Source organism: Babylonia areolata, chromosome 6 (genome assembly GCF_041734735.1).
Source record: "Babylonia areolata isolate BAREFJ2019XMU chromosome 6, ASM4173473v1, whole genome shotgun sequence".
NCBI lineage: Eukaryota > Metazoa > Mollusca > Gastropoda > Neogastropoda > Buccinidae > Babylonia > Babylonia areolata.
The window spans coordinates 7,700,846-7,716,550 of record NC_134881.1 but is presented as its reverse complement, the minus strand read 5'-3'; the positions used below and the strand labels follow the sequence as shown (position 1 = coordinate 7,716,550).

Genomic DNA, 15,705 nt, shown 5'->3' with positions numbered 1-15,705 from the left:
CTCTGCTGCTGAGCCCTCACAAGGTTCAATGAGCAATAAACTGCCACTGCCAATATTTCAAGTATAGGCAAGTAAAGGCGTGTGCCTTGTGTCACAGCCTATAATTACCAGGTGCATTATTTTGAACACTGAGTACAACTCTTCTTTTTTTTTTTTTTTTTTTTTTTTTTAATGAACATGAAGCAATTATCAGCTACACATTTCTACACAATCAATGAAAGACATATAAATCAGCTACACTATCCAACACACAGAATCAAATATACCAATCAGCAAACCTTGATTATTCTTTTTTTTTTATGAACCATACAAATATTACCTCAAACTGCTGAGCATGTTCCTTTTCCAAGTACTTCAATTCTGTGCGTTCGGTCTCACCTTCGAACAAATACAAATACACTCTTCATCAAAAGCTTTTTTCCCATTATTTGAACAAATCAGTTGAAGTTAAAAGAAGGAAAAAAATAAAGACAGAACTGCAAGACAAAGTTCTTCAATTATGATGATCCCTTATCTTTTCTTATATGACAAATAATGAAATTTTTAAGTGCAGCAAAGTTTTGTCAGTTGCATTTATCAAACAAGATCATTCTAGAAAGATATTAACACAAACTGACAAAATAAAAATGAAAGCAAGAAACCGAGCATTCTTAGTTGCAAAATATTGCTGAATGCACAGGTGTACAATACTCTTATGGAAAGTATATGTCCAATGTGCAGTAGTATGCACATTTTAATAAAATACCTTTCACAAGACTATATCATGATAGTGTTCTGAAAATTTTAGCTGTGTGTAAGTTCACTGTGTGTAAGTATTATTAATTTATTTACATTATTGTGACACTTAGAAACTATAGCACTTACTAGTATCTCATGCAAACCATACTATTCACCTCTGAATAAAATTCTTTGAACAATGTGTGTACGTGTATGATCCTTAAGTCATGGGTTGTATTTTGAGAGTGCTGACTTTATGAACATGTATAAATAAAAGACAACAACTCACAGCTGGAAAGCTTTTCTTCCAGTCTCTCCTCCTGGTCCTTCAGAAGACCAATCAAATCTCGTGTGTTTTGAATCCTAAACAATAGCCAAAAAATGAACAAAAAGCTTAGCATTAACAAATGTTGCAATGTTTTGTGTTGTGTTGCACTGAGACATGTATTGAAATGTGCCAATTTCTTGTCAAATCTAGTTACACAAAATCTGCACCGCTCTTCCTGAGCACAACACATACAGTGCAGCTGCCACCCCCTACTCCCCCACCCCATCCAAGAATGAAAAACCTCACTATTCAAACCAACTATCAAGGTTATGAGGTAGAGGATGGATGGAGGTAAACGCATGTGCCATATAGGCTTCCAATCTATAAGCTCTCATTTTCTAAGTAGCTACTCCAAACTAAGTCACTTATCCACTCAACAGTCCAGTTGCAGAGTCACCCCAATCTTCATGCTGCAGCTGGTATGTATTATAACTTTAAGCAAAAACACAGATCCACACACAAATATATTAACAAGAGACAAAGCCTTCATGACTCATCTGAACTACAGAGACACAAATATGCCACACATTCAAGTGTCTGCGCAGAATAATTCTTTGGGTTGATACACAGATTTGTCTTTATTACAAAGAAAAGGCCTTTCATAAAGTTAAAACGGGTGGAAAGGAACAATTTTCTATCATGTCTTATATTTTCTTACCTTTGCAGCACCTCTTCCCTGTTGCTCATTTCATCTTGAAGTTTGGAACTAAGATTCTCATTTTCCAACTGAAAACAGAAAACTAGTTGTTGATCAGCACATGATAGTTGACTAGCAAATGGATAGATACACTATTTTTTAAGACCTTTCATGTTTCAAAAGACCATTTTTCCTTAATGGTGGAAGGGCAATGGGCTAATCCAATAAGTAGTGTGGGTGTGAGTGTTGGTGTGACTGCGAATGTGTTTGTGCATATGCATGTCAGGAATATGATCCAAACTGTCTTCCCCTTTTTTAAAATGCATCAATTCAAATCAATTTTCAATTGAAAAAAGGCAACACACTGCCATATATGTAAAGGAAAACTCACCTGCAGCTCCAAAATGGATTTCCGTAGAGACTCAATCGTAATGTTTGCTTCACTCAGCTTTTTATCCTGAAAAACCAATGTTATATACCATAGAAACAACTTCAACATATTAGTATACAGAGGAAAGGGAGGTGTGTTAAAATTTGCTGACTGAATAAAGGCCCAACAACTAACTCAAACTGACTCTGACATTCCTTCATCACTCCTAAATGTTGCAGTGTTTGGGCATGCTGCAATGCATGTGAAATGTGTGTATTGTGTTTTGTATGTTCAAAGTGCAAAATTTGAAATGATCATAGACAGCTTAAATTGATTCTCTGACTCTCAGCACAAATATAATGCAAAACATGAACTGACTGTTATTTCAGGTATTCTGATGGTTTTAAAATCAAGGAGAAACGTATTGTGGAAACATGTTGCAAAATTTTTAATGATCACAGCTTTGATTCTCTGACTCTGAGCACAAATATAATGCAAGGACATAAGCAAAATTATGTGCTTATTGTAATTTAAGATATTTTGATGGTTGCAAAATTAAGGAATAAATGAAGCATTGTGAAAACATGTAAATGACCTTGTGTTTCATATCCATCTCTGTTTGCACTTTCCATTTACGGATTTTGTCTGCCTCTTGGTGTAATTTGGCATGCAGTGATGTCAGTCGCTCTGTCCAAGAGCAGAATCCTGCTGTTGTTGTCCATGCTGAGCAGTACGGCTTCCCTTTTCAGCATCTGAACAAAAGTAAGAGATGGTTGTTGTATGTGGTAAACATGAATCGTATCTGTTCCTTAAGTCTTCATGTGTCTGTAAGGACATAATACCAATCGTTCACAGTAATATCCTTTGTTCTACAGAAAATCTAAAAGTTATGTTAATGGAATGTTCAAAATCATTATAATCTGATATTGATAAATGAACTTTGGTTAACTTGAACAGACTTCATCATTTATGGAGTACAACACTGTTGTTGTGGATGAGGTCATTCACTCACTGTGATGTTTGCAAGTAAAATGCTTCCCAGCTTTTTTATGTAATGTTGTGACATGAAAGACATGAGCTCTGATATACTATCAAGCTTTTTCTCTGATTCTAAATTTGACCTGCTACCTTGAATTTCTACAGGGTTCATGCTCTTGCCATAGCCAGTCACTATACTGAATATGATCAAGATTTGATCAGACTTAAGTGTAACCATGCTTTCATATTTTTTTCCAAAGTGCCATTATGAACTTGATCTTTGACCCCTGACGGAAACAATAGCCAAGTGGTTAAAGCGTTGGACTGTCAATCTGAGGGTCCGGGGTTCGAATCATGGTGACGGTGCCTGGTGGGTAAAGGGTGGAGATTTTTACGATCTCCCAGGTCAACATATGTGCAGACCTGCTAGTGCCTGAACCCCCTTCGTGTGTATATGCAAGCAGAAGATCAAATACGCATGTTAAAGATCCCGTAATCCCATGTCAGCGTTCGGTGGGTTATGGAAACAAGAACATACCCAGCATGCACACCCCCGAAAACGGAGTATGGCTGCCTACATGGCAGGGTAAAAACGGTCATACACGTAAAAGCCCACTCGTGTGCATACGAGTGAACGTGGGAGTTGCAGCCCACGAACGCAGAAGAAGAAGAAGAAGATCTTTGACCCCAACCTTACTTATAATATCTTTATAAAGCTAAAGCTAATGACATTAAACATTTTATCAATATCTATTATCTTGCTAAGTTCTGGAAGGGGCTGGGGAGTGGCCGATAGGTGAGGAAGAACAGAGGTGTTTTTCCAAATCCATTAATGTTGAAAATGACCCATTGATTCTTTGGTGAGCAGGTCATTCATGATCAACAGAGCACTGAACCTAACCTAAACTCTGCACCTGGATGACCAATAGGGTGATAAAATAAACTAATTTTGTTCACATATGTAAGCCACGATTCTGCACAATGCTAAGTACTAACCTATTCCCATGGCTCTTGACAACTGGCTTGTGTTCTTCAATTTGGTACCGGATGAAACTGTTGAAGGCTGTCACAGAAAGGATTTAAGTTCAATCAAAAAGAATATATATTTTTTAAATATCACTTTCCACCTCTCTCTCTCTCTCTCTGTCAAACACAAACACACACACAAGTAACAAAACATTTTTTTCCCATTTCAGAAAGACATATTACAGGAAGTGACAAAAAGATCTATAGCTTTTATATAATAAAACCAAACTCGCACCTGAAATATCTGAAATCCAAGATCGGTGGAGCTTGTTTTCGGAAAATGCAGCTTTTCCTGATGATGTCTCTGCATTATCCTGAATTTCTAATCATGAGTTGTATGTTCTGAAATGGAAAAGAAAAATTAACATCACATTGAAAAAAAGAAAGAAAAAAAAGAAAAGTGAAATATGCCCTACATACACCCACTGACCCTTTTCATCTTGCTAAAAATGTTATCCACTTCTTGCTTCCTGTATTGAACATGTGGGGGAAGGGAAAAGGAGAAAATGAGGAGTCAAGGTGCTGGGCTTTTGTCAGATAGTACTTTTTCATTTGGAAGGTACTGTGTGCTGTATGACTTGGAAATCCAATTTTAAGCTTGCATGCAGTGGCCTCTGTCTATCTCACAAGACAATGGATTATGTCTGTTTTCATGCCATGGAGCATGGAACAGTGTCTGAAATGGCTATGGAGTCTGATCCTAGAGTTTGATCAGTAAGAACATGTTTTCCTCTACTTGTCTTCTGCAACAGTTGTAACTGTGTCATGCCTGAATGCATTCAGATGAAAAGAGTTTGACTCCTTCTCTTGTCTGGAGTAGGTTGTCCACATTTTGCAGTTGTACAGAAGGATTTTGAGCATACATAGCATTTTCTACAAGGTTCTTGTTTTGCCATACTACACTGTTGCTTTTTTCATGATGGTGGCAGTATTCCCAATTCTGGAGTTGATCTTAGCAGTTCACTTGCCTCAAAACTGTGCCAAAATGGAACCACTAGGTGGAAGCCATGATGTACACTGTACAACAGATATGACTACAGATATGTTTAAAAGAATTCTACATTTAAAAATGGGCAGTTTTTTATCATCCATAATTTTTTTTTTTAAATCCAAAACACCACCATCAAAATTATTTAGGGATAAGTTAATCTTTACAGGATGGATTACCTTAGTCTGAATGGTAAAAACTTGACATCAGTTTTTTTTTCTTTCCTGTATTTTATATCTATTTGGTCACAATTCTGTAAATCATCATGTTTTTGCAGATTTAATTGTAGCTTGTAAAAATTGGTGATGATTGACTGATTCTTTCATTTGTTCACTAATCTAGCTTTTAAAATTTGGTGACTGACTCAAAATTTGAAGGGAGAGCACTAGGACCCAGCTAACTACAGGCCAGTATCTCTGACGAGCATCCCTTGTAAAATTCTTGAGCATGTCATCATCAGCAGCCTCATGAACCACCTGAAGAGTAATAAAATCCTGTGTCCTAACAGCATGGTTTTTGCAAAGCAAGATCTTGCGAGACCCAACTGCTGGACTTTACTGAAGAGCTATTCACCGCCACAGAACAGGGAAAACAAGCCGAAGTGATCATAATGGATTTTGCCAAGGCGTTGGACCATGTTAACCAGTCTCCTCCTCCGTAAACTCCACCACTATGGAGTCAAGATCAACAAATGGACCAGGGCTTTCCTGCACGAGCAACAGCAAGCAGTCGTAGTCAATGGAGTCTCCTCAGAGCACACCAAGGTGAGATCAGGAGTCCACAAGGGTTGGTTTTAGGCCCAGTGCTGTTTCTAATATATATCAATGATCTCCCAGAGCAGCTCACCTCCTTGACACGTCTGTTGACGATACAGCTGTTTATCGCCTCTCTGCAAGTGACCATGACCAAAGCCAGCTCCAAGAGATCTCCACCGTGCGTCACCATGTGCCAAGACCTTAGCTGGGACCTACATATCAACAATATCTGTGCCAAAGCCAACACGATCCTGGGCTTCTTGCGGCGCAATTTGAAAGTGAGCGCCACCCATCTGAAGGAGACTGCCTACAAGACCTTTGTGTGGCCCAGACTTGAGTACGCCTGCTCAGTATGGGAACCACATAGCCAACCGAACATTGACAAGACTGAGGCAGTCCAGAGGAGAGTAGCCCGGTTTGTAACCAACAGGTACCACAACACATCCAACGTGTCTGCCATCACTGCCATCCAGTGGCCCTCCCTCCAGCACGGCAGAAAGGTTACTAGGCTCGCTATGCTGCGTAAAATCCTCAATAATGAGTCTATTGTGAATAGAAGCAAGCTGGTCCCTGCCCCTGCCAGACTGAGAAGAGGACACCTACAGCAGCTGAGCCGCATCCAGTGTAGGACCCAATACACAGGATCCTCCTTTCTGCCTAGAACCATGGCAGACTAGAATGCGCTGCAGGAAACAGCAATGGCAGCGGAAACCCTTGACACCTTCCAGTCAAGAGTGCCCCAAGAAAACTGAAAACCGCAAAAGTAGTAGTTACATAGAGTAGGTAAGATTAGGCATCCCCCTCCCAAATACCCACCCCCCAACCCCCACAGGAAGACCCCCCTCTTTAGAACATTTTGGTTTTTTTAATTTATTTTTGGGCCCAGCCCTCCCTTCTGGAGGACTGGGATCAGCTAGCTCCTGAGTGGGCGAAGAGCGAAAAGCAGCAGTCTGCTGATAAAGCCCACAAAGAGGAGGTGTAATGTTAACTTTTTTTTCTTGTACATCTGTCTAGTTCTTTATCTATTCTATACGACAGCATCTCTATCTCCACATAACCCTCTAGTCGCGGCAGAGTAATCGACAAGACGATTGTGGCCGTCAACTGGATGATGATGATTTGTTTGTTATCAAAGTTTATCTTATATCTATCAAAATTACTACTCAGATAACAATGGTGGCATGTTTAGGAATCCAGATACAACCAGGGTTATTGTTAACCAATGTTTAATTCAGAAAATGATCAATAACTTTATAGGCATCGTGAAAAATAATTAGATCTAAACTACGTAATCAGCTTCTTTGAATTCTTGTCCACAGGGAAGTAATCATTGTGAGTGCGTTTGGTCTGCTAAATTCCAACCACACAATAAACCAACTGTAAACAGATGATTTTTTGTTCTGCTTTAACAACATGTTCACATTATTCTGCCGGTGCATTATGACTTTGCTGACAGATAAATAAAATAAAATGAAACTGAGAAACTCACAAGATAGAAACAGTCGTCTGCAGTCAACAACGGGTGCTCTCTTCGAAAACCTGACGCGTGGGATGAGTTTTTGGAGAATCTTGGATTGGAATTGACACGAACCGTTGCTTTCTCTTCTTCTTCTTCTTCCTTTGTACAACCAACATCATTTTATTGATGGTTCTGTTGTAGTTTGGGGAGGTTGCTGAGGATTGCCCTGTTGTGAGGATTGAAAAAAAAAAAAACTTTTTTTTTTTCCCTTTCCTTCCCTCCTTTTTTTTTGCGACCTGGCCAGCCAGTGTACGTTCAGCGTGCACTGACATGATGCCAAGCCTCTGCATCAGCTGTGAGCGGGGGGGAGGGGGGGCGGTGGGTGATTTGGGGTGTATGGGTGGTTAGGAGGAGGGGGGGAATAGGGGGGTGGGGGGGATTCACTTTTAGAGATGAGAGGCCAGTCTGGACTTGAAGCAGCCCAGTGACTCGGCTGTCACAACTTCCTGAGGCAGCTTGTTCCATTCTGGTATGGTCCTTGGGAAGAATGCCATCTGCCTGTACAGTGTTGTGCAGGAGGGAATGTCGTAGCTCAGGCTGTTGTTCGTTCTACAGCTCAGCCTGCTCTTAGATGGCTTGGGCAGGTACTTGGAGTTGATGGAGATGATACCATGGTGGAATTTGTAGAACATCTCCAAGCGGGCTTTCTTGCGGCGCTGTTGTAGGGGAGGCCAATTGAGTGAACTGAGGATGGATCCACGCATGATGTTTGGCGGTGGCGATTTGAGACCCATCTTGCTGCTCTTCGTTGGATCTTCTCGAGGGCCTCAACCTCGTTTGCAGTGTAGGGATCCCAGACTTGGCTGCATACTCAAGAAGTGGGCGAACAAGGGCTTTGTACGCAGTTTCCTTTGTCTTCTTGTTGCCGATCTTGAGGTTGCGCCGGACGAAGCCTAGGGTTTTGCTGGCTTTCTTGGTGATGGAGTCAATGTGGGATTCCCACTGCATATTGTCCTGAATGTTGACGCCCAGGTACTTAGTGGTGCTGACGTTTTCAATCTTCTGACCATGTAGCTCATACGCAGGGGCGGTCTTGTTCCTTTTCCGGGAAACTCTCAGCGTTGAGCACTTCTGTGGATGGAACTCCATGGACCACTTCTCCTCCCAGGTGGTAAGGGAGTGTAGATCTTGCAGCACTTGCTCGTCATTTTTCTACATGATGGTCTTGCTGCACAGGGTGTCATCGGCAAATAAGCGGATCTTCGACTTGATGCCATCAGGGAGGTCATTTATGTATAGAAGAAAGAGACTCGGCCCTAGAACCGAGCCTTGAGGGACGCCAGATTCCACGGGTAGAAGGTCGGATCTTGTTCCTTCCACTACCACAGCCTGCTGTCTGTCCTTGAGAAAGTCCTTGATCCAGGCATTGGTGCGTCCTCTGATGCCGTAACGACGTAGTTTGTGGACAAGTAGGGTATGGCTAACTTTGTCGAACGCCTTTGAGAAGTCGAGGATGATAGTGTCCTCCTGGTTTCCCTTCTCTATCTCTCTAGTCGCTTCTTCCACATACCCTAAGAGTTGCGTTTCACATGACCGTCTGCGTCGGAAGCCGTGCTGCTCTGGACAGAGAATCTTATTGTTCTCAAGATGGGACATGATGTGGCTGGTGATAATATGTTCCATCAGCTTGCAGGCTATGCAGGTGAGGGAGATGGGGCGGTAGTTTGCAGCTTTGTATTTTTCTCCTTTTTTGAAGACAGGTGTGATGTTGGCCTGTTTCCAGTCCTGTGGCAGGGTGCCAGAGGAGTATGAAATGCGGTAGAGCAGGGTGAAGGCTGGAGTGATCTCCTCTGCAACCGTCTTCAAAAGTCTGGGGGTAATGCCGTCTGGGCCACAGGCTTTATTGGGGTTGAGGTTGAGCAGGAGTTTTCTAACTCCATCTTCTGTGATGTTTATATCAGCACATGATGGATAGTCTAGAGGGTTTGGTCCAGGGGGGCACTGCTGTTCGAACTCTTCAGCTGTAATGGTGTGTTTGGGGCTGAATACTGAGTGGAACTGGATATTTAAGATCTGGGCTCGCTCTTTGGGGTCAGAGATAAGTTTCCCGGCTTCTTTAATTGGGGAGACGCCCACTCCTTCTGTTCTTCTTGCTTTGATGAAGCTCCAGAACTTCTTCTTGGAGGTGGTCTGGTTTTCTCCTTCGTCAGAGATCAGGCCTTCTACGTGTCTCCAGTAGGCGCGACGTAGACGTTTCCGGATAAGGCGCTTGAGTGCCTTAAATTCCTGTTTGAGGGCCTCATCTCCGTTTTTCTTCATGCGTCTATGGACTCAGTCTCGTCTGTGTATGAGTTTCTTGGTCTCATAGTCAACCCAGGGGAGGCTTGGCTTGGATCTTGTTTGCTTATGGGGGACGTGATCTGAGAGGGTTTGACTCAGGCCAGTGCGCATTTCAGTCCACACTTCCTCAAAATTGCTCTTCTCGTCAAAGGTGCTCATGATGTAATCATTCATCTTCTGCACTGACTCTCTTAGTGGCTCCTTGCATTCCTCAGTGTAGATGGGAATGAGTCGCTGGGGTTGGCGTTTCTTTGGGGGATGGATCTGCAGTTCCATGTACACTGTGTCATGGTCAGCAATACCAGGGAGCGTTTCGGTTCTTGGGACAAGGTTGGGACAAGGTTGGGGTGGTTTGTTCACTCCAGTCTTTAAAATCCCAGCATTATAGGCTTAAAACCAAATTGTATGTAATAAATGTTGTGCACAAATTTACTTTCATACAATATGATCCTTAATTCCAGTCCGTGTTTTAGATTACTGGACACTGACACCCGGACAATAAAAAATTGCACGAACAGAACAGCTGTCGCATGACGACACACGAAAAGATAATGTGGATATAACTTGCATAGTGTTTAAAACCGAATATGCAACCCTACTGTGTGCTTTGTTACTACTTTTTGTTTCATGCACCCTTTTTATATTCTCGTTGTGAAAATGGAATAAGTCTGGGGGTATTGAGAGTTTGCAGTAGATTCAAACACCGTTTTATTACAAATGGTCTTTGGTAGATCTACTATTCATATTTCAGTGATTCATCTGCATGTAAAAACCCTTTTTTCAGTTAGGAAATAAGCAAGCTACTTTTATATTCGCTTCTTTCTGCTTAGGAGATTACCTTTACCAGTCCTTGTTGGGACAACAGTTCTGTTTCTGTTCACTTAGCCTGTTATTACCACCCCATTACAGGGAATAGATTTAGAAATTTCATGTTTATTTTGATCTATTTCGCGTGTGTGTGTATGCTGGTGGTGGTAAATTCAGTCCTTGGAAATAGTGATGATCGTCCACGTTGTGTTTGTCATTTTGTTGCTTTAGCACAGCTTTTATTTCATTCTATTTTTATTGTGTGTTGTCAGTTTTATTGCATTTTTCAAACGCTTTGCTTTCTTTGGAGAGAAGAGGATGGGCTGAATGTTGATAACTGTGCTGATACCATTCTGTCATGCCGTGGGGCAGGAGGGAAGGGGAAGGGTGAGTGGATGGGGATTTGGGGACGAGGAAATGTGTGGATGGGGAAATATATTGTCATTACTAAGGGAAGGGAATTAGATGGAAACAAAGAGCTACAGAGTTGGTGAAAGATGAAAGTGGAGGGAGGTGAGGGGAGGGGTGTCTTAGGGAGCACGAAGAGAGGGTGTGAAGCGGAGGAGGAGGAGGTAGGATAACTGTTTGGGGAAGATATTTAATTGTGTGGAACAAAGCTGGACTATGGGAAGGGGAAAGGGGAGAAGATCTTGGGCAGAAGGAGAGACGGGAGGGGGAGAGTACAACAGGTGGGCCAAGATAATTAAATGGAACGAAAAGCTGAAGGAAGAAGGGGGTGTAATAATGTGTGGGCGAGGGTCGTTAACAAACGTGCCGACATTGACGTGCGCCCATTACATGTGCATATGCAACATTCCGCTGACTGTCAGTTCAAGCTGTGTAGAAGGAGGGGGGGTGGGGGGGGGGGAGTTGATGCAAGTGTGTGTGTGTGTGTGTGTGTGTGTGTGAGCTAGAAGACTGAGGCAAAATCTGGGGACTCTCGCCCCTTACCCAGAGAGGTCTGAATATGAAGACACAAGAAATAACCCGACTGTGTTAACTAACAAGCCTCTGACCTGCTCTTCCAATCCAGGACACTGGACAATGCGTTGTGTAAGTGTCCGTGTCTCATGTCGAGTGGGAAACGAGTCAGACTTGGGTGGCGAGTCCCGCTTTGAGGAATATTGCATCATTCATACGACAAATAAGTAGCTAAGGCTAACTGACGTGGTATTTCATAACATCTACCAGTCTCAATAGGTAATTTGTGACTGTTATATCTAAACTGAATTAAGAGTTTCAGTTTCAGTTTCACTTTCTCAAGGAGGCGTCACTGCGTTCGGACAAATCCATACACGCTACACCACATCTGTTGAGCAGATGCCTGACCAGCAGCATAACCCAACGCGCTTAGTCAGACCTTGAGTGCATGCTTACATATTTATGTACCTATGAAAGTGGATTTCATTTTACGTAATTTCGCCAGAGGACAACACTCTCGTTGCCATGGGTTCTTTTTCAGTGCGCCAAGTGCGTGCTGCACACGGGACCTCGGTTTATCGTCTCATCCGAAAGACTAGACGCTCAGTTTGATTTTCCAGTCAAACTTAGGAGAAAGGGCGAGAGCGGGATTCGAACCCACACCCTCACGGACTCTCTGTATTGGCAGCTGAGCGTCTTAACCATTCTGCCACCTTCCTCCTTAAGAACAATATGTCAACAATCAGTTTTAGTTCTGAAATAATTTTACCTTCTTATCAACTGAACACACACACACACACACACACACACACACACCGTGACACACACAGGTGCGCGCGTGCGTGCGCTGGGGTGTAAAAATACTGCAGTTCGATACAAAGCCTATTGATTCAGGGTACGCCTATCCCACCGTTCTGATTGAGCGCTATCGTCGACGTGGTTTCAGGGATGACATATTGAATCATCTCCACCCTGTTGCATAATTTTGTCGTCTCCACCCTGTTACAGTTGTCGTTGTCGAAACTGGAGATCATTGCACACGACATGGACTTAACGCAAAACAGTCGGTTAGCTCTGTTCCCAACGACTGACTGCCATCTAGGCAACGGACACAGGTGATTATATCGCGGGTAACCTTGCCCACAGCTTGAACTTAAAAGGGTTAAACATTGCATATAGTCTTTTACTTCAGTGAATTGATAAGATCCACTGTGTCTTGGGATCGGCATAGGAAGGTGGCCGGACCCAACCCCCTCCTTCCGCCGTGTTTAACCTTCCCCAGTTTCGCATTTTATATTTATCTTTTTTATCACAACAGATTTCTCCGTGTGAAATTCGGGCTGCTGTCCCCAGGGAGAGCGTGTCGCTACACTACAGCCCCCCCCCCCCCCCCTTTTTTTTTTCTTTTTCTTTTTCTTTTGTATTTTTTCCTGCGTGCAGATTTATTTGTTTTTCCTATCGAAGTGGATTTTTCTACAGAATTTTGCCAGGAACAACCCTTTTGTTGCCGTGGGTTCTTTTAAGTGCGCTAAGTGCATGCTGCACACAGGACCTCGTTTTATCGTCTCATCCGAATGACTAGCGTCCAGACACCACTCAAGGTCTAGTAGAGGGGGCGGGAGGGAGGGGGGTGGCGGGGGGGGGGGATATCGGCGGCTGAGCCGTGATTCAAACCAGCCAGCGCGCTCAGATTCTCTCGCTTCCTAGGTGGACGCGTTACCTCTTGGCCATCACATCACAAAGTCGGGTACCCAATGCACACCTCCGTGGGGTGGAGTGAAAAAAACAGGAGTAAAGTGTCCTTCCCAAGGATACAAACGGGGCTTCGAGTTGATGAACACAAGATCAAAAGGCCAGGGTAGAATACATTTTGTCACGGCGTCTCCAGACGAGGGAGAAAATCGGTCCGAGCGATACACATAAAACAGAAAAGGTTGGCATGGGGCACTGCTTTGGGGGCGGGAGTGGGGGTTGGGGTAGGAGGGGGCGGGGGCGGGGGACGGGTGTCACTTTCTAACAATGGTCTATAGTGGGCACTGCTGAAACTTCTTCCATCTCCCTCTCACATATACAAGCAAAATATTTGCATCTCTCTCTCTCTCTCTCTCTCTCTCTCTCTATATATATATATATATATATATGTATATATATTGAATGATAGTCAGTCGTGTCCGACTATGATCATCAGAACAGCAAAAGAGGCAACTGCTGTCCCAAATGTCTGGGCTAGAATTCGATTATAGTGGAGAGTGTCTTGCCTAAGTTACATCCCCACTCTCTCGGCCAAGAGGGTTTTAGGACAGTCGGCGTTAGGATGGCTCCCAAAGGCCAACTAGCCCCCAAAGCTGCAGCACTAACAGCCAGTGCAGTTGTGCTTCCTAGCTTGAGAGTCATAGTCCTTCACAAAAGACTAAACTGTGAATGACTTCCCACTGCAATGTGTGTGTGTGTGTGTGTGTGTGTGTGTGTGTGTGTGTGTTTATATCAAGCATTGTATTCTCTTTTTTTTGCCTTATCCTGGCTGTATCTCTGTCAGATCTTCCGCGCTCGCTCGTATACATTATGTACAAGTGAATTGTTACGTGTATGACCGTTTTTACCCCGCCATGCAGGCAGCCATACTCCGTTTTCGGGAGCGCGCATGCTTGGTATGTTCTTGTTTCCATACACCACTGACCGCTGACATGGACAACAGGATCTTAAACGTGCGTATTTAATCTTCTGCGTAGGTGGCGAAGTGGTTAGCGTGGCGGACTGACGGCTGGGAGGACGCGGGTTTGAACCCCATCGGCGGTGGGTTTTTCGGCTCGCTGCCAGCTCCTACTCAGAGTTGAGTGTGCTGTGGGATTAAATGGGGAGCCTGGGACCATACAGTCGAGTGTCATCCACTTCAAGGGTGCGTCTTTGGGTGTATTGCTCTAATTACTTGACCAACGCTGCAAGTGTCTGTATCTCTCGGGCCTGGTTAACGCCGGGATACCATTATGACAGGAAGCGTAGAGTACATCCTTGTCACGCAGTCCCAAACCAAAATGGACCTCCATAGCAACATCGTCATCGTCATCCTCCTTCTCCATCATCATCAATATAAACAAAACAGTCTCAAAGTCTGTGACCTTTCATGCCCTGCTCTCATGGTGACCTCAGTTTCGATACCCATCCACTTCTGTGCTTGGGGCGAGTCCTGTCAATGTCTTCAGTGTTGGCAGATTCATGGGGGGCTGTTGTTTGGGGGACGTGGTGGCGGTCTCCACTCTGGGAGGGACGCTCACTCAGTATGGCTCCGCGACTAAGCCATTATTGTCGTTAGTAGGGGCCTTAGTAGGTGGTGTCCTAAGTACGTTAAATCAGAACAGGCTCCACTGAACACCACCGAAGTGACTCAGCAGCAGTGCAGGGTCTCCTCTGGTGTGTGGCTTCCTGGCGACCTAACATCGATGGTTCCCTGCGGATTGCCGACGCTGGAACTGTGACGGACGAGCCCGGGTGTCGCAAACTAAATTAGCGGCGTGGGAGTGCCACTGAAACGGTGCAGATGATGGCGCAGCTAAAAAAAAAACAAAAAAGAAAAAGAAAAAAGAGGGTTCCGACACAAGGAGGTCTGCATATAAATCAGCCTTGGTGATCGGAAAACCCCCCACCTTTTACCAGCCAGGTGCACCGAAACCGGGAAACGAAGTCAGGAAACTAATATTGTATTTGTATTTCTTTTTATCACAACATATTTCTCTGTGTGAAATTCGGGCTGTTCTCTCCAGCGCCACCCCTCCCCCTTTGTGTGTGTGTGTGTGTGTGTGTGTGTGTGTGTGTGTGTGTGTATTCTTTTTTCCTGCGTGCAATTTTATTTGTTTTTTTCCCATCAAGTGGATTTTTCTACAGAATTTACCTCTAGGCCACACTCCACTAATATAGGTCGGACGAGAATCGAGCGCTCTAACCATTCGGCCACCACACCCATCTGTTGGAAGATCAAACCGTGGCTTTCATACTGTACTGAAACTCCCGAGTCAGCAGGGGTTGTCCGGGGATGAAAAGGCACCCGCTCGCCCAAAACACAGGCCGTTCGATCAGCTGGCAACAGCTGTTCGCCACATGTTGCCCGTGAACACTGACAGACTGACGCAGTTGCATACATTTTTTTTCCTCCACAGAGTTGTGAAGAATACATTACAACTTTGCTGTTCTGCCAACTTTGACGACAGCACAATAGAATGAAAAATAGATAAATAAATTAATAAACAAATAAATGATGAATAAATCAATAAATAAAAATATGAAAAAGAAAGGAGGCGAGAACCACAGACAGACACAGAGACAGACAGAAGGAATGAAAGAAAATTGATGACAGTATGACAGACGCGAAACAAAACGAAAAGAAT

General features: G+C 43.6%; 1 protein-coding gene across 2 annotated transcripts in view; it reads right to left on the bottom strand.

Moving 5' to 3' along the window:
- Positions 1 to 7,426, bottom strand: part of LOC143283270 (uncharacterized) — a 34,690-nt gene extending 27,264 nt beyond the window's left edge. For both annotated transcript variants that reach the window (XM_076589453.1, XM_076589454.1), the window contains exons 1-8: positions 7,289 to 7,426; positions 4,292 to 4,398; positions 4,027 to 4,093; positions 2,648 to 2,804; positions 2,074 to 2,139; positions 1,704 to 1,771; positions 1,007 to 1,080; positions 320 to 378 (exon numbers count right to left, since the gene is read on the bottom strand). In XM_076589453.1, the coding sequence (XP_076445568.1) occupies positions 320 to 378; positions 1,007 to 1,080; positions 1,704 to 1,771; positions 2,074 to 2,139; positions 2,648 to 2,665 (285 nt within the window). In that variant the 5' untranslated portion in view covers positions 2,666 to 2,804; positions 4,027 to 4,093; positions 4,292 to 4,398; positions 7,289 to 7,426. The remainder of the gene's footprint in view (positions 1 to 319; positions 379 to 1,006; positions 1,081 to 1,703; positions 1,772 to 2,073; positions 2,140 to 2,647; positions 2,805 to 4,026; positions 4,094 to 4,291; positions 4,399 to 7,288) is intronic.
- Positions 7,427 to 15,705: the final 8,279 nt, after the last annotated feature.